Raw genomic sequence first — 24,037 nt, forward strand, 5'->3', positions numbered from 1 at the left:
TCGGGGCCCACTGGGCTGGGGCAGGGCTGGGGCAGGGGCTCAGGGTGGCAGGTGGTCCCTCACATCCTGCATCAGCACTCCCGGCTGGTCCCACGGTGTGACCCTGTTTTATCGATGAAGGTCCCTGGTGCCACTGTTTTGCTTTTTGTTTCTGTGTAAGAAAGGGAAAGAGGTGTTCGGCATCTCTCTCTTCTGTTCTCCTTTTTTTCGTTGCTTTCATTATTTTTTTGGTACTCTCCTTGGTATCTTCTCCTTTTAGTCTGACTCTGTGTTCAAATATGCAGCTCTTAAGCAAGTACTTAGGAAAACCTAAGCGGTGCCAAGTTTAAAGAAACTGTCACCCCTCATCAGATAAAAGAGTACCGCACTGGGAGTCCTAGTTTTGACATTAACAAGAACTGTGACCTCAGAAGATCACTTCTCCCATGAGCCATAGATTCTTCATCTGGAAAAATGGTTTGGACCGCCCTCTGTGGTTGCTGCCAGCACTAAATGTCATTCGTTCCTACCATTTTATCAATGGGGCTGGTGGGGATGGGAGGGAAGTGCAGTATGCCGTAGACCTTAAACTCTTTTTTTGTTGCAGTTGTCGTGGGTCACCATGAGCGGGTGTTCTGGCCTCCCTCTCCCTCAGGCCAGGGATATGAGGTGGTCCCAGGTGTCAGCACTGTTACTGAACCAGTGCAGCTAATGGGCCATGTGGGGTCAAGACCAAGGCTTTGGTTTGTTAGCAACTAAGTTTATCAGTCCAGACATTAGCTAGGAGGGAGAAAGTAAGTTAAATGAACACAAGTATTCAAGCACCAAAGTATAGGTAGCAGCAAAATAATCTTAGAGATTAAGCAGAGGATTGAGGCTGCGTATCATGGGGGGGGCGGGGACTTAGAAGTAGGTTATTATTAAATGTTATACTCTACTCTGTGTCATAGAAAAAACTAATCACGTTAGAATAACTGTCATCCCAGACCTTGTGTATACACATCAGGCATTTAGTGAGTGGTTAATAGTGCCACCTCTGTGGCCCACACACCTAAATTCAAATTTAGGCTTTACCACTTTGGGTTGAAGACTTGCGCCCTCTGTCCTTCAGTTTCCTCATCTATAAAATGAGGATAGTAATAATCCCTGACTCCAGACTGTTGTGAGAGATGAGTTAACATATGTAAAGTGCTTAGAATAATTCCCGGCACCCGGCACATAGTAAGTGCTATGTAAGTATCTGTTCATTATTAGTTAGTCATTTGAGCAGCATAATAGATAAGGGGTTTATGAAAGATAGTTTAAATATATAATTTTTTTTGCATTTTTCATTTGATAGCATGCATTTTACTACTTGATAAATATTCTTTTATTTATGGACTAAGTGCATTGATTGCATTTAATCTTGCTGCCCATCAGTCAAACGTATTTATATGTATTTTAATCGATATTATCCTTGGGCTTTATTTTCTTATAGTCTCATGGAATTTTATGGATCAAGAGGGAGTTCATGAATTACCTTTCAGCCTCCTTACTTTAAAGATGAAGAATATGGAGAAGTGAAGTGACTTCCCCAGAATCCCATAGCAAAGCAGTGATGGAGACCCAGAGCTTCACCTCCAGTCTCTCAGCTGGGTCTTTCATTTCCCAGTACTAAACTGATTTTAAAAAAAAGAAAACGAGTGGGGTACCGGGGTGGCTCAGTCAGTTGAGCTACCGACTTCGGCTCAGGTCATGATTTTGCAGTTTGTGAGTTCGAGCCCCACATCAGGCTCTGCGCTGACATCTCAAGCCTGCTCCAAATTCTGTGTCTCCTCTCTCTGCCCCTCCCTTGCTCACACACACTCTCTCTCTCTCAAAAATAAACATTAAAAATTAAAAGAAAAAAGAAAGAAAGAAAAGAAAAGAGTTTTCCTGTGGAAAAAAATATTCCTTGAGTTTGCAGGACATAGGTTCAGTGGATCCCCTCTCTGCATTTTCTAGGTGAGCTCCTGGGTAACGTGGCTGATCCTCACGGCGGGCTCCATGGAGGAGAAGCGAGAAGTCTTCTCCTATTTAGTGCACGTGGCCAAATGCTGCTGGAACATGGGCAACTACAATGCTGTCATGGAGTTCTTGGCCGGCCTCAGGTATGGGAGTGGGGAATACAGTTATCTGGGTACGAGGTGAATGGCACTGAATTAATTGCCCTGGAAACCACATTTACCCAAACCAGGCACTTAGTAGTGATTATTTGCGGGAAATATATTATCCTTTGCTAACACCACAAACCTTGCCCCTCAAAGACGTAGCAGAATTCAGCCCCTATGGCCAGTCATGCTCCTAATTAACTGTCTGCTCTGATCTGTTGGCCAAGCTGGGTAAAATTTCCTGCTTGCATAACTCCATCCGCCCCATCACTGACCGCTGCTTACCCTCTGTGTCCTATAAACCCCACTGTTATCTATCTCTTTGCAGCTCTGCCTTATGAATTGCCTCAGCACTGTAGAATTCCAGCCACTGCCTGGGAATGGCTAACACTGATAAGCATTCAATAAAAGTAGTTCTTATTTTTATTGAACACTTACTATGTATCAGGCACTGGGCTGTACATTTCCTATGCATTAAATATTTTAATTCTCATAACAGTTTCTTGGTAGATACTAAAATTCCTACATCTTGCAAAAGAAGGAACTAAAGTTAGAAGTTAAGTCATTCACCCCAGGCCATCTGGAATGGCTGGGATGTGAACGCAGGCAGCCTTGATTTGAGAGTCCTTGCCCTTCACCTCCGATATCTTGCTCTTATGCCTTCTCCACTAAGCTAATAATAAGATCACCATTTTATCAATAAAGTCTTCTACCTTTTTCCCTTTCAAGCCTCAGTTACCCGGCATAAAGTAACTGCCCCTCACTCTTAATGGAAGGCAATGTGGTGTGAGGAAGAGCATGAGTCGTTGGGTCAGAACAATGGGATCAAATCCTGGCTCCCCCATGGAATAGCTGTGTGGTCTGGGCAAGGTGCTCGACCTCCTTGAGCCCCAGTTTCTTTATCTGTAAAATGGGGATGATAATAATAAAAAGCACCTACTTCCTCACCCAGGATTTAGTGAGATAGTACAAAGTGTTTAGCATGCATGTTTGGCATGCAGTGAGGCCCCATAAAGCGAACCTGTTGTTCTCAGTGTCTGAGATTCACCTTCCCAGTGAGGGTTCTCACTATAAATAGATCTTGCTCCCTAACGTTATCGGGATTTTTCTTTGATTCTCCAGATCCCTGCAAAGGGATTCGTGGTTGGGGGAAAAAGGAAATTTCTCAGAGTTGGAATTTTTTTTGTCCTTTTGAGCTTTCTTAACTAAGAATAAACTCAAGGGGCGCCTGGGTGGCGCAGTCGGTTGAGCGTCCGACTTCAGCCAGGTCACAATCTCACAGTCCGTGAGTTCGAGCCCCACGTCAGGCTCTGGGCTGATGGCTCAGAGCCTGGAGCCTGTTTCCGATTCTGTGTCTCCCTCTCTCTCTGCCCCTCCCCCGTTCATGCTCTGTCTCTCTCTGTCCCAAAAATAAATAAACGTTGACAAAAAAAAATAAAAATAAATAAATAAATAAATAAATAAACTCAAATGACCGTGTCATTGGCATTCAAAATGATACATACAGATGTATCAGGCATGGCTCAAAAGAAGGAAAAAATAGAAAAAATACTGAGAGAACAGGAGATGATTTGGATGATTGGATTCTCTTTGTGATAAGTTTTCTACAAAGAACTTCTGGTATTTTTCTTTAAAGAAAAGATTACATTATGATAACATAGTTCTATTTTAATGACACTTCTCCTCTGTGTTTGGCAAGTGGGTGCCAGCTATTGGCTGGGGACCTCACTTCCTCTCTTCTGGACATCACTGTCCTCAAAGCATGGCAGCTGGCTTGCTCCGAACTGAATGACAAGAAAACAAGGCAGAAGCTGCAGTGCCTTTTATGACCCAGCCTCAGAAGTCACACGCTGTCACTTTACTACATTATACTGGTCACATAAGACTAGCACTGGTTGATTGTGGGTGGGGTCTGTGCTACACAGGGAGGTGTGGATCATTGGAAGAAACAATTAGAAGTAAAAAGATTTACATATAACAATATTTACTCAATCGTGGTGTCAATTTAAAGTAACCCAGGGGCACCTGGGTGGCTTAGTTGGTTAAGCATCTGACTCTTGATTTTCAGCTCAGGTCATGATATCACAGTTCATGAGTTCGAGCCCCACATTGGGCCCTGTGCTGACAGTAGGGAGCGAGCCTGCTTGGGATTCTCTCTCTCCCTCTCTCTGTCCCTCTGCCCCTCCCCCACTCATGAGCAATAAATAAATAAATACATAAATAAATAAATAAATTTTAAAAAATAAAAATGAAAAATACAATAACCCAAATGAATATCAGTGGGGAAATGAATGAAATAATAACATGATGTATTCTTACAATGGAATATTATTTAACCACCAAAAATGTTTTTGAAAAATGTTTGATATCATTGGAAAACACATAATATATAATGCATAAAAATATCTGGGAACAAGGCTGTCTTTACTTAATAGCCTCAGCAATATTTATACAACAACATTTATAAAACATTCAGAACAGACATCTACAAGTAGAATAAATACTGGAAGGAAATATACTTAATGTTGCCTGTGGATGTAGAACTATGGGTGGGTTTTCTATATTTTTGGTATTTTCCAGATTTTCTACAACAAGCATCTAGTACCTTTATAAACAGAAAAAGAAAGTTTTAAAACAGTGTCAGTTCTCAATCTAACAAAAAACCATTGATCTTGCTGAGGTTTGTCTTGTGCCCCCAAATGTACTGTGACTACTGTCACTCACAGAAACAAGGGTGATTAAATAATGAGAACTGTGTCTCACTCATTTATTCACTTAGTTTATTCACACTTCCATTTCATGCCCCAAAAGGGATTCTTACCACCTTATAAGAAACCAAGTATAGGGCAGGCTGGACTCAGTGGGGTGAAATCAGGAAACAATTTTAGTTTCCTGACCTCACTGTCGTTCAAACCTGCCTGACTGACTTTCCCTGCCCCCTGCTCTGCGTCATACCTTGGGAGGTCCTATAGCTTTCCCGGTCACTGATGGAGTCAATAACTTGTCTCATTCTCCTTTGCTCATGAGCATGAATAAATCTCAGAAACACACAGCTGTGCAAGAAAAGCAGGATGCCTGAATACCTAATGTGTGACACCATTTATATAAAGTTTAAAAGCACTCACACATCCCTACAAACTGCTGGGTGATCTATACCTATATTGGGGAAGCATACACAATTGTAAGGGAACGAGAACACTGGTCCCCTTTGTGGTCCCTTTTGGTGAGGGAAAGAGGAGTATGTGTTCCTGGAGGAGCCCACTGAGGTCTCAACCACATTATTAATGTTTTGTTTTTAATGTTTATTTTTGAGAGAGAGAGAGAGTGAGCAGGGGAGGGGCAGAGAGAGAGGGAGACACCGAATCCAAAGCAGGCTCTGTGCTTAAAGCAGAGAGCCCGATGTCAGGTTAGGACTCATGAACTGTGAGATCATGACCTGAGCTGAGCCCAATGTTTTATTTTTTAAATGGAGAGGTTGGTGCATGGGGTTTGTCATGTTGTACTTCTCTATGTCCTTTGAATGTCTTCTCTTGGATATAGTGATTTTTTAATCCAGTCTGATATAAATCAAAATTTCAACCTCACCTTTGGTTTAAAGCGTCACCTTTTCCCCACATTTCGCAGCCCAACAAATCTCAGAAACCTGCAGTGGAGCAGGAGAACGGGGTTTATCTTTTCTCACTCTAGCTCGGGATCCTTGCAGAAAAAGTGGACAGGAGAAGAAAGAGGAAGGGAGATGGGGTAAAGGAAGCAAAGGTCTCCCTTGATGGGGACAGTTATAATCTGGCCTAGGTGCTCCCAAAGAGAGGTGTGCTTTTAGGGTTCCTCCCCAGTCACTCCTCCTACAGTCCCCCACCTGCTGCCCTGTAGGTACCTCTCACTGCACCATTAGCCAGCAAGGAGCAAGGCGCACTCAGTCCCCAGGATCCAGCTCTGGAAACCCTGTCCTCGCAGACTCTTTCTGCTGGGATCCCTCCTTGGGCAGCCAGGTGGACACGTGGAACTGCCCCTCACGGTGGCCCTTACAGACTCACAGGAAACACACAGTATTTTGCCCTCCCAGATTCTGCAAATGCAGGACAGGCCCACGGGAACCTTTGGGCAGCCCTAGGCAGCCTGTCATCTTTAGACTTTTCCAGGCAGGAGTCACACACCAGGCTAAGTGATCAACAAACTCAGGACAAAGGTCAGCCTCTCCATGGAGTTCACTTGAAGCCCCTGCCCTGGGATGGTCCTCCTCCTTCTCACATATAGAGGGCTCTGACAACTCTATCCAAAGAAATATTCCCTACCTGGCTGCTCAGAGCCAATTCTGCATGGCATGATGGACGGTTATATACCACAGAGGGCAGAGCTGTTGGGGTACCCTTGTGATGAGCTGGTGCCTCTCTTTAGGAAGTGGGGTACAATGTCACCTGTTGTTGTCAGCAGCAAGTTCATCATAAGAAAAGTCCCATCTAACATCCTGTTATGCAAATCGTATTTTAAGATCATGTCCCTTAGGATAACCCGTGGCTTAACGTCAAAGCTGGATTTAGTAAAAGCACTTCTATAAAAGAGACCAAAACAGATTTCATGTATTTTACTGAGAAACTGGCCTAATCCAAGGATAACATTTTAAATATCAAGAGGAGTGGACGCACCATGTTTTCTGCAGATAGTCCTCCATAAATATCTGTACAAACCATATGACCCACTAGGTTTCCCTTTTGGCTATAGCTGCCAGAAAAATTCAAACCTAAGTTTAATGCCCACCTTCCAAAATTAACTCCTTCCACAAATAACATGTGTTATTTGTATCTGTCCTATTTAATTTTGTGTTTCAATTTTTAATTAAAAGCAATACCTCATTTGGGGAAGTAGGTGGAGATAGGAGTCCTAAATAAATATCAAAACAGTGAAAACTGAGGCAAAAAGAATAAATTTGCATGGAGCTTGGGCTATATACTACAAACGATATTATTTCTCCTTCAGTCTCAAAAAACATCATTTACTTACAATAGGTCAAGAAAAGTTTTAAAAATGTGGCAGTTTATGGACCAGTCTGACCTAGAGACCATGAGGAGCCTGAAGGATGCCATGGCTCAGCACGAATCTTCCTGCGAGTACAAGAAGGTGGTCACGCGGGCTCTGCACATACCTGGCTGTAAGGTGGTTCCATTCTGTGGGGTGTTTCTGAAGGAGCTCTGTGAAGTACTGGACGGAGCCTCCGGCCTCATGAAGCTTTGCCCGAGGTACAATTCCCAAGAAGAAACTCTAGAGGTGAGTCCTTTCAAAATCTGAAGTCTTTATTGCTGCCTGCCTCCTCACTCACTAAGGCCAAGAAAGAACCTGCTGAGCCTAGGCTAATCCGTTGTCACTGTTGTGCTGGGTAACAGGTCCTTGGAAATTCCTGAGAAAAAAATGCTGGCTGGCACTGTTTGGGGCTTCTTCTTGTAAAATTAGCTTGAATGGGGCAGTGTGTAAGTACCAGTGAAAATGGGTGTTGTTCTCTGATTTTTTTTAAGGGATGATGGGGTTTTCTTCTCTCATTGGGTGGGAATGTCTGTATGCAGAGGATAAGAGAAGTCAAGCAAGAGTAGTAAGTTTTCTGAATCAGAGAAAGAAAACATGGCGGGAGGTCAACGCTGCCTTGCTTTCCTCCTCTGTGGGAGGACCCTGGAGAAGCTGGCGTCTCATGTAAAGACGAGCTCCAGGCTCTGATCACGGCTGTCTCAGCTCTCCCAGGCCCGTGGCTTCTTGTTCCTGACTCCCAGAGGGGAGAGGACCTTGTGAGCTTTGACTCAGGGTATCGGGCATTGGAGAGAAAGGGCTCGGAGAAACTTGAAGAAAATAAGGAAACCGCCCTAGATGGTGTTTAGAAATGAAAGAAGAGACTGAATTGGGAGAACTTTACCAAGAATTTTGAGGAGTCCATAGCTGGCAGTTTCAAACCCAAATCTAGGATCATTGTCACCATGGCAACAGCAACACTACTGACCTTTCACACACACACACACACACACACACACACACACACACACACACACACACTCACATACACCCCTTCTCAGTGGCCGTGAGAAGACTCCTAAAACTTCAGCCTCCTCTGTGTCACCTGGGAACCAGGCATCACCTGGTATCAGGGAGACTTAAGAGCCCCTGACAGGCACAGGTAACACTACCAGCTTGCATCTCTCTGGCTTATGCGGGAAGATGAAAGTGCAGTAAATGGAGGAGTAAGCTTAACACAAGCCCTCCCTAGGACACCCACACCAGCTTAGACGCAGAGGACGTCTTAGACACAGAGGATGCCACATCCAGTGGTGCAGCTGGAGCGCTTACCTCTGATGGGAGAAACTTCCTGATCATGAATACAAACTATAAGAGCTTTAAAACCTCCAGGAAACCTCTGTGCGGATATATGGGAAATAAAGCAAACATCATTCTTTCTCTGTGTTTCCCTTGGGCCCCAGGAATGTTATCTGGTTCCATAGAAGAAGGGACTTCTGTCATGGTTTTTCTCAATTCTCTCTGCCAGGAGAAAACAACCCTACCCTTCCTCAGCAAAGTAGGGCTAATCTTCTCCCTCGGGAGCCTTGAAATAATGCTGCTTTTTGTGTTGTAAATTTGAAACGGAGCGTTGATTCCTACAGGAACTAAAATTGTCTTAGTGGAAACGAGTGAGTTCCGATAGCTCGTGTGGTGAAATGAAAAAATGTTTTTCCTGGAGGCTCTTTCTTTTTCTTTCAATAAGAAATAGGCATAAGTGCCATTATTTATGGCTGTTGTGCTTTTATTTCCCTACCCAAGTCTTTTATTTAAGACACAGTACATGAAGTTACAGTAACAAATTCTCGGTATGTTTTTCTGTAGTTTGTAGCCGATTACAGTGGACAAGATAATTTCTTACAACGAGTGGGACATAATGGCTTAAAGAATTCCGAGAAGGAGTCCACAGTCAACAGCATCTTTCAGATCATCAGGAGCTGCAGCCGAAGTCTGGAGGCCGAGGAGGAGGACAGCCCCAGTGAAGGAAACAGCTCCAGGAAAAATTCCTTAAGGGATAAAGCCCGATGGCAGTAAGTTCTACACTGTAAAAAGACAGATGCTCATTTTTTTTCCTTTTTCCTATCTCAGTTTGGTGTTAGGTGGACTCCTAACAAAACCCCACCACGACTGTACCAATTCTGAATTTGAATTTTCCTTTCTAACTTGGCTGCTTTGTTCTAGACTTACTGCTCGTAATTTAACTTCTTGCCACCTGTTATCTCTTTAAAAAGAATAAGCTAGAGCTATCCTGTCATTTCTAAAAATTCAACAAATAAAGTTTTAGGATTAGAACCATAGTATTTATTAATTTCATAGCTTCTGTAAAAAATAATTGTTATTGATCATGGGGTGGGGCACGGGGACAAGCATTAATATATTTTTAAGTCAAATACACTGATTTATTAGGGCTGGAGTGACACCCTGAAATCAGTCTTTTTAGGAGCTCCCCTAAGCCTCTGGGTGATTGTAAGTCAGGTTGTTTAAAGATCTCATTTCTGGGTGCCTGGGTGGCTCAGTTGGTTAAGCGTCTGATTTTGGCTGAAGTGATCTCATGGTCCGTGGGTTCAAGTCCCATATAGGCTCTGTGCTGACAACTCAGAGCCTGGAGCCTGCTTGGGATCCTCTGTCTCCCTCGCTCTCTGCCCCTTCCCTGCTCACGTGCCCTCTCCCTCTCTCTCTCAAGAATAAATAAACATTTTTAAAAGAGAGAGAGAGATCTCACTTCCAGAAACACGGTTCTGCAAGGTGGCATCTGTAGCTTTAAAACTGTTCAGTTGTTCCAATTGCTTGTTTATCTACAGCCGTTGCTGCCTACCTAGACATGTGTACCCACAACTACATGACAAGTTCAGAAATCAGTGGTCTTGGGGCATATGTTGTGCCTCTTCAAGGCCATTTGTTCATGGGAAAGTCTAACTCAAATGGCAGAGCCTGGTCCAGCTAGAGGAATCCTCTAGCGCCATCTAAAACCTGTCTACTGGCTTTGACATCTTTGCCATGAAAGATTTTATCTGTAATCAGTACTCATGAGTCATACCTTGCAGTTGTCTTTGAGTCCTTATACACAATTGTGTGCATTTATAAGACCTTGTAGTTTGTTTTGCAAAGCCTTTTCTGGTTGTCTCTGTGTGTGTGAGCCTATACTGGGAAGGGCAACAGTGTTTTCAGAAAATAATTTCTTTGGATTTATAGAGCTAAATCCTTAGAATCTGTTGTGAACATAGAAATGAATGCTTTGTGCCTGAATCTCTAATGCTGTTATGTTTTAAGGAGATAAACCTGTATTCCAGATTCCTCCAAAGGACCCAAGTGCTCAAAGAATAATCTTACCACAGTGTCTGGGCCCTAAAGCTCAAATGTCTCACAAGTAGCTTCTACCAGTTGTTTTTTGTTTTTTAATTATCTCAAATCAAAGCTTATTTGAAAGTTTTCTCACTAACTGTTGCCGACGTTAGTAGCAATGTATATGCAGAGAGAGGACCGTTGATAAATAAACACATGTCTGCACAGGAAGCATCTCATAGCCATTTAAGTCCTTCATCTATATCTGCCTTTACTTGCCTATCTGTGTTTATAGGTATCTAGGTATATACTAAACTCCTTTCACAAAAGATTTTGTAGATGCTTATAAGAATAAATATAAATAAGGGCACCTGGGTGGCTCAGTCAGTTAAGCATCTGACTCTTGCTTTTGGTTCAAGTCATTATCTCATGGTTTGTGGGATCAAGCCCCATGTTGGGCTCTGTACTGACAGCAAGGAACCTGTTTGGGATTCCCTCTCTCTCTTTTCCTCTCTCTCCACCCCTCCCCCCTGCTCTTTCTCTCTCGCACGCTCTCTCTCTCTCTCAAAATAAATAAATAAACAATAAAAAATGAATAAATATAAATAACTGATATTAAGGGAAAAGAGAAATAGGATAGGAAAAAGTAAAACATAATCAAGTGTGTACTATCCAGTCTTTACAGTGACTAAATTTTGTTCTGAGAATTCTTAGTGGCCAAAAGAAAGAGACAGTCATGATCCATGATAAGTTTCATGGTATTTATAAGAAAAATCAGACAGATGATTTAGAGAAGAAGCATGCCTTTTCCTTTGTTACACCCTACCAAGAGAGATACATCATCCCTGAATAGATAAAATAATGAATTTCAGATGGCTCTTCTTTATAACAACCTTCTCTTGGGGCAATGTGGGGAGGGGTGGGAGGTGTCACTTAAAGATGTCAACCTTTCTAAACTACTTTTAGGAACGCTGCCTTTGATTGAGCCTTAGAGACTTAGCCTCTGAGTTTCCCTTAACATCTTTTTGACGGTTTTTCTGGCCTGGAGTTCCTTCAAGTAATACATTTCTTATTTCATCCAACCACTTCTCCAGAAATTTTCATTCCCAATTTTCTACTTATTCTCTTGTCCCCTTTCTAATCATTTTATCATCTGCATCCCAAGAATGTTGTTCTTTCACTTCCCATTTTCCAGCCTTTACTGGTAAGCAGTCTTAGAAGGGGAAAAAAATCACAAAAATGCAAATATCCTGTGAAGCCATGTTAAAATCACATTAAAAGCTAGGTCACACAGTACCAGAAATAGTTTGTTTTACCCCAAGTGGCTGCTCCTCTGAAAAGAACCAGCAAACACAAAAACCGGGGGTGGGGGTATTTAATAGAATTCACTGAACCCAAATTAGCAAGCACTGTTCCTGGGACCATCTGCCAGGCCTGGGGAACCTATTCCTGAACCAGAGCCCCATGTTATAATTTCCAGCACAGGGATGTGTGTGGCAAAGGGAGTTCCAGGTCCCAAAACCCATAGGAACCATGCTTTGTTGTTGATTTGGCTGAAACAAAGACTCTATAAACCTTTAGCCCTGTTCCTGTGGCAGCCATCAACTCTGTGAAACTTACGTCAAAGAAAGAAGGGACAATCTCATGGTCATTGCTTCTCCCAGCCTGCAGAGTTCTCTTATAATTTTTCTCAAATCTCCCAGCTACTCCTGCCAAAAACCCATTTGAAGCACTCACGGAAACCCCAGGAAAGTGATTATAAAAAGTTCAAGTCCTCAGCAGGAAAGGAATAAGGTTTAGAGAATCTCAAAAGGTCAGTGGAATTTTAGGGTCAACTCATCCAACTCCCCTGTACAGATGAAGAAGTGATGCCCATGGAGTCACTTGCCCATGTGATGCCTACAGAGCTGGGGCATAAGCCTGACCACATTTTCAGTACAAGACAGGGTCTTTTCTCCTGCAGTGTTCAAGGCATTTCTTGTTACTGTAGAGGGGCTAACCTCAGCTTCTTTTTATTTCTAGTTCCTATAGATTGGGAACATCTGAATTATAAAAACACTCCAGTTATATTTTATACAACCTATAAAACTCATTAATAAAGACTTTTTGGGGTGCCTAGATGGTTCAGTCAGTTGAGCATCCAACTCCTGATTTTGGCTCAGGTCATGATCCCACGATCATGGGATTGAGTCCATATCAGACTCCATCCTGAGTGTGGAGATTCTTAAGATTCTCTCTCCCTCTGTCTCTCTCTCCCTCTGCCCCTCTACCCTGCTCACATTCTCTCTCTCTCTCTCTCTCTCTCTCTCTCTCTAAAGTAAAATAAAATTTTAAAAAGTGATGATTTTTTTTAAATTTACCAGCACGGAGAATAAAGAGTTTTGTCTGTGTGAGTATGTGTAAGTCATGGAGGCATAAGAGAAGCATGTGATACCATTGCAGGAAAATGGAAATTAAGAATATTAAGATGTGAGGAGCCTGGGTGGCTTGGTTGGTTGAGAATATGACTCTTGATTTTGGTTCAGGTCATGATCCTAGAGTTGTGGGATTGAGCCCCACATCGGACTCCTTCCTGAATGTGAAGCCTGCTTAAGATTCTCTCTCTCTCTCTCTCTCTCTCTCTCTCTCTAGTAAGATGTGTAAGAAGAGTGTGTAGTCATATAGGAGCTGCAAGGTCTTAATATTGTTGCCCCTCTTTAAGATGCTGCAGCTTAGGGGTGCCTAGGTGGCTCAGTCGGTTGAGTCTGACTTCGGCTCAGGTCATGATCTCACAGTTTGTGGGTTCGAGCCCCATGTCAGTCTCTGTGCTGACTCTCAGAGCCTGGAGCCTGCTTCAGATTCTGTGTCTCCCTCTCCTTCTGCCCCTCCCCTGCTCATTCTCTGTCTCTCAAAAATAAATAAACATTAAAAAAAAACAGTTAAAAAAAAAAAAAAAGATGCTGCAGGGGCACCTGGGTGGCTCAGTCAGTTGGGCAGCTGACTGGCTCAGGTCATAATCTCACAGCTCATGAGTTTGAGCCCCACGTCGGGCTCTGCACTGACAGCTCAGAGCCTGGAGCCTGCTTCAGATTCTGTGTCTCCCTCTCTCTCTGCCTCTTCCCTGCTCACACTCTGTCTCTGTCTCTGTCTCTGTCTCTGTCTGTCTCTCTCTCTCTCTCTCTAAAATAAATATTAAAAAAAAAAGATGCCGCAGCTTAAGAAGAATTTGTACATTTGAAGAAATTGGATATAAGTAGATAATGAGTTCAGACAGAACCTTAGAATGGAGACTGCTTGAGATGATTAAGAACTCAAATTTTGCAGTCACATTGCCAGCACTCTCTATTTATGTCACCTGGGTAGGTGACTTCATCTCACTAAGCCTTGGTTTTGTCATCTAAAATAGGGATGGCCATACTGCTTTATAGAGCTGTTGTAAGGATTTTGTGAGATAAGCACTTTTACACTGTAAATGCCACAGAGATGGGGTTATCGGGGCATGGCTGCCATCACACCCTTCAGTGCCAAGCCAGGGCATCTGGGGGCCTGACACTTAGGTGTGGGCACTTGGCAGCAGTCACCATTTTAGGACCACCCCTCAGTCATGCTCCCCTTCCTTACTGGAGAGAGCTGAATTCTGTGCCCTCCTACTCCAACTGCCTCCTTGAGACTTGCCTGGAAGATTATCCAATCCCACAGGGATAGAAAATAAGAAAGCTGACCAGAAGGAAGTACAGTATCTGAGAAACACACACACACACACACACACTCACACACACACTCTCAATGTGCAGGCACAAAATAATAAAATGACAGGAAACCAGTTATTCTCCACAGAAGATGGTATAGACCAGTCTCAATCTTACAAACACCCACCTCAGAACATCCTTCACATATAGTTGACTGCTTCAGGCCAGCCCAGACCCTAATATGGTCTCCCCTACACCACCCCTGGCTTTGCTGGGCGTACCTGGGACCCTCTCTGTCTCTCTCTCTCTCTTCCTGTCTCCTCAGCCAGCACCCAAGACCAGTCCTACTTCTGTGACCGATAACAAAGAAAGCCATTTCCCACTGTCTGCACGACATTCAATTCAAGCTAGTTTATCACTTGAATCCCAACTTGAAATTTGGACACCATTTCCCCAGTGAAGCAATGTTTGTTTGGTGGTTACATTCTAGAATATTGACTTTGCACATGTAATCCAGACAATAATAATATTAGTAATATTTAACATGCTGTTATTTATTAAGAGCCTACATTTGAGCAAACACTGTCCTAAATATTTCACATATATCACATTATGTAATCCTCACAATAGTTCCGTTTTACTCAGGATCTTATACCTCCCAGGGCCAGGATTTAACCTCAGGCAGGCTGGCTCCAAATCATGATGAATCATGGTCCTGTAATCATAATAACATTGTAGGAAGTAATGAATAGTTATTAAGAAAATACATAACTAGGTTGGGGCGCCTGGGTGGCTTCAGTCGGTTAAGCATCCGACTCCTGATTTCGCTCAGGTCATGATGTCATACTTGGAGAGGTGGAGGCCCCGCATTGGGCTCTGTGCTGACAAGGTGGGGCCTGTTTGGGATTCTATTTCTCCCTCTCTGTCTGCCTCTCCCCTGCTCTCTCTCTCTGTCTCTCTCAAAATAAATAAATAAACATTTTTAAAAATGCCTAACCAAGTTGATTAATAGCCCACTTGTCCCCACATATAAGATTTTCATTAGGGAACTTTAGAAAAATATTTATCTGTCAATTTATGGTTTCTGACTGACCGACTCTGTGGAACTTCTCCAGGGGGTTCAGATACACAATTTCCTTCTGTTTCACTCCGTGGTCTTCTTCTTAGGGCATATGACCTAAGTTTGACAAAGTAGCTTCTTTGCTGGTAAATCACATCTTTGATCTTTGATTATGTTATTTGGTCCCTAAATAACCCTTTAAATGCCACCTACTCCTCCTTGTAAACCCACAGGGATTTGTCTCCTAAGAAAATCAGGCACAGAAGTGCAGAACATCCACCGTAAGATCTAAGAGACAAAGCTACTAGTTTCTATCTTGAAATGAACTTATTTCATTACGAAAACAATTGTCACTTTTTCTCTTAGGCATTATCTTAGGCTTTGTAATGTAACTGTTAACACTCAGCATTAGTCCTTTTTGTGTTCAAAAATAGAAACTGATGCTAAGAAAGACAGTGTCTCTCGCTCCCAGTTTACATTAGCTCTGAGCAGCAGAAAACAGGCTCCAGAAAAGCTGCACAGTTTTCTTTCCAGACACTGGTTTTTTTGTGTGTGGGTTTTTTTTTTTAATGTTTATTTATTTTTGAGAGAGAGGGAGACAGTAGCACCAGCGGGGGAGGAACAGAGAGGGAGACACAGAATCCGAAGCAGGCTCCAGGCTCTAAGCCATCCGCACAGAGTCCAACACGGGGCTCGAACTCATGAACCGAGAGATCATGACCTGAGCTGAAGTCGGACGCTTAACCAGGCACCCCCAGATGCTGTTTTTTGTAATACCTGAAGTTTTTCACTGGAAAATATTTGATTTAGCTCAGAACTCAAATTAAATGGAATATGGGAGACACTATTTCTTTTGCTCAATTAAAATCAGAAGTTATATGTCCAAATTAACATAAGTTGTACTTTATGGGTACAGACACCAATTGAATCCTTTCTGCTCTTAAAAAAACAACAAAAACCAGAAGTGTGACCTGGAGAATGTGAAAATGATCCCAGAGAAAGGAAATAAAAAGATAAAAGAGCTTGCATGTGGCCCTAAAGAAAACCCCTCTAGAGCAATAGTTGGGCCCATTTAGTGTAGAGAAAAAGAAGGTGGGGAAAGGAGAAGGAGGAAGAATGAAATCTTGGTCTTCCTATATTTAATTACAGTGGTGTACTTTACTGAGCCAGACACAGTGCTAAGTGCTTTCTTTGCAAGTACTCTTATTTGAGCCTCACCTGCTCTGTGAAATGAGCATTGTCTTTTTGCCATTAACAGATAAGTAAAGTGAGGTTGAATGATTTGACCAGGTCACACAGCAGATAGGTGGCAGAGCTAAACATTAAACCCACAGTGACTATAGATGGCATGTTCCTAACCACCATTCTATGTGTATGAAACATGAGCATAAGCATTGTAGACGAGGACATAAATAAATATTGGTTTTCCATTGTTCTTGATGGCAGTTTCAGAGGAATCAAGCTAGGCTAGACATAAAGGATTTTCTTTTTGTTTCTTCACTTTTTATCATTAAATGCAACATTAAGAAGAGTACATAAAGGGTGCCTGGGTGGCTCAGTCAGTTAAACGTCTGACTTTGGCTCAGGTCGTGATCTCGCGGTTCCTGAGTTCAAGCCCCACATTGGGCTCTGTGCCGACAGCTCAAAGTCTGGAGCCTGCTTCAGATTCTGTGTCTCCCTTTCTCTCTGCCCCTCCCCTGCTCATGCTGTCTCTCTCTCTCTCAAAAATAAACATTAAAAAAATTTTGTTTAATAGTTACAAACAGAGAGGGAAGGAGGCAAATCATAAGAGACTCTTAAATACAGAGAACAAACTGAGGGTTGATGGGGCGGGGGTTGGTGAATGGAGGGGGACGCTGGGGGAGAGGGGGAAATGGGTGATGGGCATTGCAGAGGGCACTTATTGGGATGAGCACTGGGTGTTGTATGTAAGCGATGAATCACGGGAATCTACCTCCAAAACCAAGAGCACACTGTATACACGGTATGTTAGCCAAATAAATAAATAAATAAATAAATAAATAAATAAATAAAAATATTTTAAAGATTTTAATTTAAAAAATTTTTAAGTACATAAAATAGGGTGTGTTTGCAGCTAGCACGCAAATCTTGATTTCTAATAACATTCTTCAATAAAAGAAAGCAAAGTTCCTTAGAGAAATGGCTGATCCTAGAGCTAGGGCAGGAAATACAAAAGATGAGCCTGGGGCATTTTGTTGTACCGGAAAGTAAAGAAGTGCTAAAAACAAACAAAGGAAGTACAATAAACTTCAAAGGAATACAAGAGCCAACTAAGAAAGCTTCTGATGGCCAAAGCTGGGACAATTCGAGCTACAAAATGAAGTAGAATTAGATGATAAACTAAAATATTAAATAAATATTCATGAACCCATATACGTAAATGGTAAATAAACAAACAGATGGGAGAGAAGAAACAAATCTCCCATGCAGAAGAATTCCAAAAAACCAATATAGATATTCTGCCCTTGAGGAGGTAGAAAATAACTTTGTACCCCTTACATGTGCATGTAGACTTCTTTCCAAAGAGGACAATATGGAAAGGAGTTTTAAAAATGTCATTGAGGTAGGTGCTTGTTGGGATGAGCACTGGGTGTTGTATGTAAGCGATGAATCACAGGAATCTACCCCCAAAACCAAGAGCACGTTGTACACACTGTATGTTACCCAGTTTGACAATAAATTATATTAAAAATAATAATAAAGAATAACTTTACAGTGGGACATGACCAACACAACCTCAGTCAGATCAAAATCAACAGTTAAATCATGTTAATAGTATGTTCCCTGGCTGTGAGTGAGGAGAATGACTCTCTAGCCCAGTGAGCTTCCTCCCCAGAACTGATAGCCCCAGTCTAATTATGAGAAAAATATCTGGCAAATTCTAATTGAGGGACATTCTACAAAATACCTAACCAGTGCTCCTCAGAACTGTCAAGATCATTAAAAACAAGGGAAGTGTAAGAAACTGTCATATGTAAGAAGAGCCTTATAGAAGCATGACAACTAAATGTAATATGGTATCCTGAATAGAATCCTGGAAAAGAAAAAGGACATGGGGGGGAAAGAAACTAAGGAACTCTATGGAGTATGGACTTCAATTAATAATAATGAATCAGTATTGGATTATGAATTGTGGCAAACATAGCATCCCAATAAGATGATCATAACAGGGAAAACCAAATGTGGGATCTACTGTTTTTGAAATTTTTCCACAAATCTAAAGTTATTCTAAAGTTAAAAGTTAGAAAAAAAAAAAAAAACTGATGTATTTTGGGGGCACCTGGGTGGCTCAGTCAGTTGAACATCCGACTTCAGCTTAGGTAGTGATCTCAGGGTTTGTGAGTTTGAGGCCCACATCAGGCTCAAAGCTGTCAGCATGAAGCCCTCTTTGGATCCTCTGTCGCCCTTTCTCTCTGCCCTTCCCCCCACTTGTACTCTCTCTCTCTCTCTCAAAATAAATAAATAAATAAACAAACTGAAAAAAAAGAAGAATGTATTTGGATAATCATCAAGTCAATGCATGCATAACTCCCGCCCACAGTGAAACATTGCCCAGCACCAGAAACCGTGTGTTTCCCTTCTCAATTTTGTCACCCTTTCCCCTAGGCTAAAATTCACTACTACTTCCTGCTTTTCTTTATAATTATACCCCTCTTGTGCATTTCTAAATAACATAGTACAGTTTTACCTGGTTTTGAAATTTACATTTACACAAATATAACCATACAATATATATTCTTGTGTGTCTTGCTTAAGATATGTCCCTGTCGTTGCATTGCGCTAGCTATTTATTACCTGTTTGTTTTCATTGCTGTGCAATTCATTACATTGTATGAATCCACCAAATTTTATTTATACATTTTATTGTTGCTAGACATTTGGATTGTTTCCAGTGTTTCCAGTGTGTGTTATCTGAAGACAATATTCTGATTATCAGATTTGTGAGGTCTCTTGTAGATTTATTTTCTTTTTTTAAGAATATCTACTAGAGCCTAAATGTCCATCAACTGATGAATGGATAAAGAAATTGTGGTTTATATACACAATGGAGTACTACGTGGCAATGAGAAAGAATGAAATATGGCCCTTTGTAGCAACATGGATGGAACTGGAGAGTGTGATGCTAAGTGAAATAAGCCATACAGAGAAAGACAGATACCATATGTTTTCACTCTTATGTGGATCCTGAGAAATTTAACAGAAACCCATGGGGGAGGGGAAGGAAAAAAAAAAAGAGGTTAGAGAGGGAGAGAGCCAAAGCATAAGAGACTCTTAAAAACTGAGAACAAACTGAGGGTTGATGGGGGGTGGGAGGGAGGGAAGGGTGGGTGATGGGTATTGAGGAAGGCACCTTTTGGGATGAGCACTGGGTGTTGTATGGAAACCAATTTGACAATAAATTTCATATATTGGAAAAAAAAAAAAGAATATCTACTTATGGGAGGCAAGGAGGAAGAACCTGCCATTTGAAAGCAGGAATGGGATCTTGCTCAGGGACCAGGATCTAGACCAAGAGTCCAGGAAGCCCAGTGCCACTGCTCCTGCCCTGCCAGGAGTCACAGTAGGCTGCCCAAGTGCCTCAAGTCAGTGGGAACGTTCCTCCCCAGAGATGTATGGACCAGCTCCTTCTCAATTTTATCCACCACTTTGCAAGCGATGTCTATGGATCAAACAGCAAAAACCTTGATCTTTTCTTTTTTTTTAATCTCTATTTTTTTTTAAATTCTATTTATTTTCAGAGAGAAACAGAGAGAGTGTGAGCAGGGGAAGGGCAGAGAGAGGGAGAGAGAGATTCCCAAGCAGGCTCCATGCTGTCAGCGCAGAGCCTGATGCGGGGCTCAATCCCAAGAACCGTGAGAGCATGACCTGAGCCAAAATCAAGAGTCAGCCACCTAACTGACCGAGCACCCAGGGGCCCAGAAACCTTGATCTTAATAACAATTCTTCATGCTTTGAAACAAAAAGAACAAGTCTCTCTTGGGCACATTCCTACAAAGGTGACCCTATAGAAAGGAGGCAATAAGGTCTCCCTTGCCTTCCCCCTAGATCCTTCTGGCCCTAACAATCCAGATTCCCAACTCAGGGAAGACAACTTGCTGAATTTTCCAAGCAGACAAGTCCTTTATGTGCACATGTATACATACATGAGCACACACACACACATACACACACACACACACACACACAATGAAAATCTAAGGTTGAGTCAAGGAGAACTGTTCTTGTTCATCTAGCCACCATGGCTGTATTTTCCAAGTGTCTTTGAACTAATGGTATTTTATTTTTTAACAGAGACACTTCTCAGGCCAACGTAGTAAGTCTTGTTCTGCCTATTTTAGCCCCATTGTGTTCAGGTCACAACATTTGGTTCTGATCAAGTAGAAGGCAGTCAAACTTAGTGAGGAAGGTCCCAGGCTGACAAGTCAGAGCAGAATCCTGCCTTGGGTAGGCCTCTTCTGAGCTGGATGACCTGGAGGGAGTTATTCTACCCCTTTTGAGCCCAGCTTCCTCATAGGTTAAAAAGAAAAAAAAATCTTACATCACAAGTAGGTCAAATTAAGTGCAAAAATGTATATAACAGTGCACCTGGGTGGCTCGGTCGGTTGAGAGCCCAACTCTTAATTTCAGCTCATACCATGATCCCAGGGTCATGGGATTAAGCCCTACATCAAGCTCCACACTGAGCATGGAGCCTGCTTAAGATTCTCTCTCTCTCTCCCTCTGCCCTTCACCACCCTCCCTCTCTCTCTCTCTCTCAAAAAAAAAGTATGTAATGTATTTAACAGTTCCTGACACAAGAGGGGAAACTAATACATAATGAAGATTGTTGACATTAAAAATACAAGAACTTATAGTAGTTCCTTTCCTTATGCCTACAGTCAGACATACTGCTAAATACATGGTTTTAGAATACAGCTATAAAAAGTTGACTCTGACCTTTAGCATCTTATATTTCCTATGCTAATTTGAACTTACAGTGGAGTGAAAAATGATGTCCAGTGTCAGCAAAAGGCTTTGTGTTGTTCTCACTTCTGATTACAAGACAGATCAAATTTGTACCTTTTTCCATTAGGTTTATCATTGGAGACCTGTTAGATTCTGAAAATGACATCTTTGAGAAATCCAAAGAATGGGACGCTCATGGATCAGAAGAGCCACAGAAGGCCTTTGACCATGGGACAGAGCTAATCCCATGGTACGTGCTGTCCATCCGAGCCGATGTGCACCAGTTCCTGCTGCAGGGGGCCACTGTCATCCACTACGACCAGGACACGCACCTCTCTGCCCGATGCTTCCTCCAGCTTCAGCCTGACAACAGCACCTTGACCTGGACAAAGCCCACCACTGCTTCCCTGGCCAGTGCTAAAGCAAAACTCGGTGTGCTTAGTAACACGTCTGAGCCTGGCAAATTCCCGTTACTGGGCAGTGCTGGACTAAGTGGCCTGGCAGAGGGGGTCTTGGATCTGTTCTCAGCAAAAGCTGTGTACATGGGACACCCTAGCATCGATATACACACTGTGTGTGTTCAGAACAAACTGGGTAGCATGTTTCTCTCAGAGACTGGCGTGACGCTGCTCTATGGGCTCCAGACCACGGACAATAGATTATTGCACTTTGTGGCGCCCAGGCACACAGCTAAGATGCTCTTCAGTGGATTGCTGGAACTCACGAGAGCCGTGAGGAAGATGAGGAAGTTCCCTGACCAGAGACAGCAGTGGCTGCGGAAACAGTACGTCAGCCTCTATCAGGTAGGGGTGTAGCCGTCCCTCTCTCCTCACTCCCCTAATTCTCAAGTCATTAATCTTGCAAAGCCACACTTGGACCACCAGGGTTCATTCTCACCCTCTGTCATTTACTACCTCAGTGATACAGGGCACCTTTGACTTTACCTTTCTGTGCCTTGGTTTCTTATCTATAAAATGAGAATGATAACAATACCCATTGTTAGAGCGGCTGTGGGGTTTGACTGAGTTAATATGTGTCAAGTCGTTAATGCCAGTTCCTATGTATAAAGAATAGTGTGTGGCTTTTATTAGGTCCAATTAACATTTTGTATGAAAATAGAGACTGCGGTCATTGTACTTCTCACAGCAAAGAAACCAGTTAATATAAGCATATTCGCTTACTCAGAGTTTCCATCGACAGCATTATGGTGTGAATGCTTTTATTATTAATTACGGACCAGCTGATACATTGGAAACCTTCACTTTGGAAATTGAAATCCTGCTCCATCACCTAATATGCTAGGTGACTCTCGGAGCATTAATTCACTGTGTCCTGCTGCCTCACTGTAGCACCTCTGAGCTTTAATGAAGTTCTTCCTCACCAGGTTTATATTGGCGCAGCCCTGAGGAGGCAGCTTCGCACAGTCAGCTGCTTAAAGTGAGTGTGTTTCTCACTAACCCTAAAATTATCAGGTACTTAACACTCCAGCCAAGGGTGGTGGCAGAACTGGGCTGAGGTGTGAGAAGAGACCAGAATAGCATACTCCTGGAAGACAGAGAGCAGATTGCTTGGGAAAACCCTGCCACAAGGGGACACAACACTGTTGATGGCATTTCCAAATGAGTTGTATCAAAGCATTCAGTTTCTCTTTGTTATGCTTTTCCATCCTTTTTGGCAAAAAAAAAAAAAAAAAAAATTATCTTTTTTACTAGTGTCACAGAACAGATAGAACTATGGCTGAAATTACTCAAATGACTGATTTCATGTACTTTTCACAGTCCTAACATGTTTCTGACAAGTAGAGACATTTTCCCCTGGGCTGTTAGTAGAGACGCACATATATATGTGTGTATGTATGTGTATATATATAATGCTCCCTTTTTCTCCTTTGCCCACATTCATGCAATACTGATGAGTGGAGATCATATCCTGAACAACTAATGGATTAATTGATTAATAAGCGTATAGGCCTATGTACACGATTATGCTAATACTGCACAGCACAAAGCCTATTTCAGTTAATTCATCTTAAAGTGGAAACCAAGATACCTGCTTCCTGTCCACTCCACAGGGAGAGTCCAGTGCAGTCAACTGCTTGGAAAAAAAGAAGTCTTCAGGGGCTATTGTAAATGTTGATTTCCTTTCAATTTTTTTTTTTTTTTTTTTTTTTTTTTTTTAGCATTTACTTATTAGAGAGAGAGAGAGAGAGAGAGAGAAAGAGAGACAGAGCATGAGCATGGGAGGGGCAGAGAGGGGGGAGACATAGAATCCGAAGCAGGCTCCAGACTCTGAGCTGTCAGCACAGAGCCTGACGCAGGGCTTGAACTCACAGACTGTGAGATCATGACCTGAGCTGAAGTCGGACGCCTAACCGACTGAGCCACCCAGGCACCCCAGGCAAAATGTTGATTTTTAATTATAATCATTCCTCAGCTTTCCACAGTCATGCAAATCCAGTCAACCTGGACACAAACCAAAGTCTCTGGGCTCAGTTACACTCACTGTCACAAAGCGGCTGGCGATGTGGTTTATTTGCTCCATTTGTTTCCTTTCCCATCTTCCAGCATAAAGTAGCTGAATGAACACCTAGGGTGTACTTGGTCTCTCATTCACCCTGGCAGCCTTCAGTTTTTGCTGACAAAGGCACCAGCTGAGACCAGAAACAGCAGAAGAGGTAAGAGTCACGGCTGGAGCAGAGACAGGAAGTGACCTGGAGCCAACTCAGCCCTTCCCAGTTGCACACACAGCAGCACCCCTTCCTTCCCCGCAGCCCCCACTCCTCCACCACTGCATGGGAACAAGCCGTTACGGTGTAATGGCACAACAGCTCCATCTACTTCAGTCACTTCTGAAAACAGGTGATGGTCTGCCTCAAAACATTGTTCTGCATGAGCCGCCCAGGAAGACAAGGCAACATTTCT

General features: G+C 42.6%; 1 protein-coding gene across 10 annotated transcripts in view; it reads left to right on the forward strand.

The window, feature by feature from the left end:
• Positions 1-24,037, forward strand: part of PLCE1 (phospholipase C epsilon 1) — a 320,763-nt gene that overhangs the window by 219,187 nt on the left and 77,539 nt on the right. For all 10 annotated transcript variants that reach the window (XM_045438272.1, XM_045438271.1, XM_045438263.1 and 7 more), the window contains 4 exons: positions 1,963-2,108; positions 7,112-7,370; positions 8,964-9,169; positions 21,244-21,919. In XM_045438272.1, coding sequence (XP_045294228.1) covers positions 1,963-2,108; positions 7,112-7,370; positions 8,964-9,169; positions 21,244-21,919 — 1,287 coding nt within the window. The remainder of the gene's footprint in view (positions 1-1,962; positions 2,109-7,111; positions 7,371-8,963; positions 9,170-21,243; positions 21,920-24,037) is intronic.

The sequence above is a fragment of the Leopardus geoffroyi genome, chromosome D2 (assembly GCF_018350155.1).
Source record: "Leopardus geoffroyi isolate Oge1 chromosome D2, O.geoffroyi_Oge1_pat1.0, whole genome shotgun sequence".
NCBI lineage: Eukaryota > Metazoa > Chordata > Mammalia > Carnivora > Felidae > Leopardus > Leopardus geoffroyi.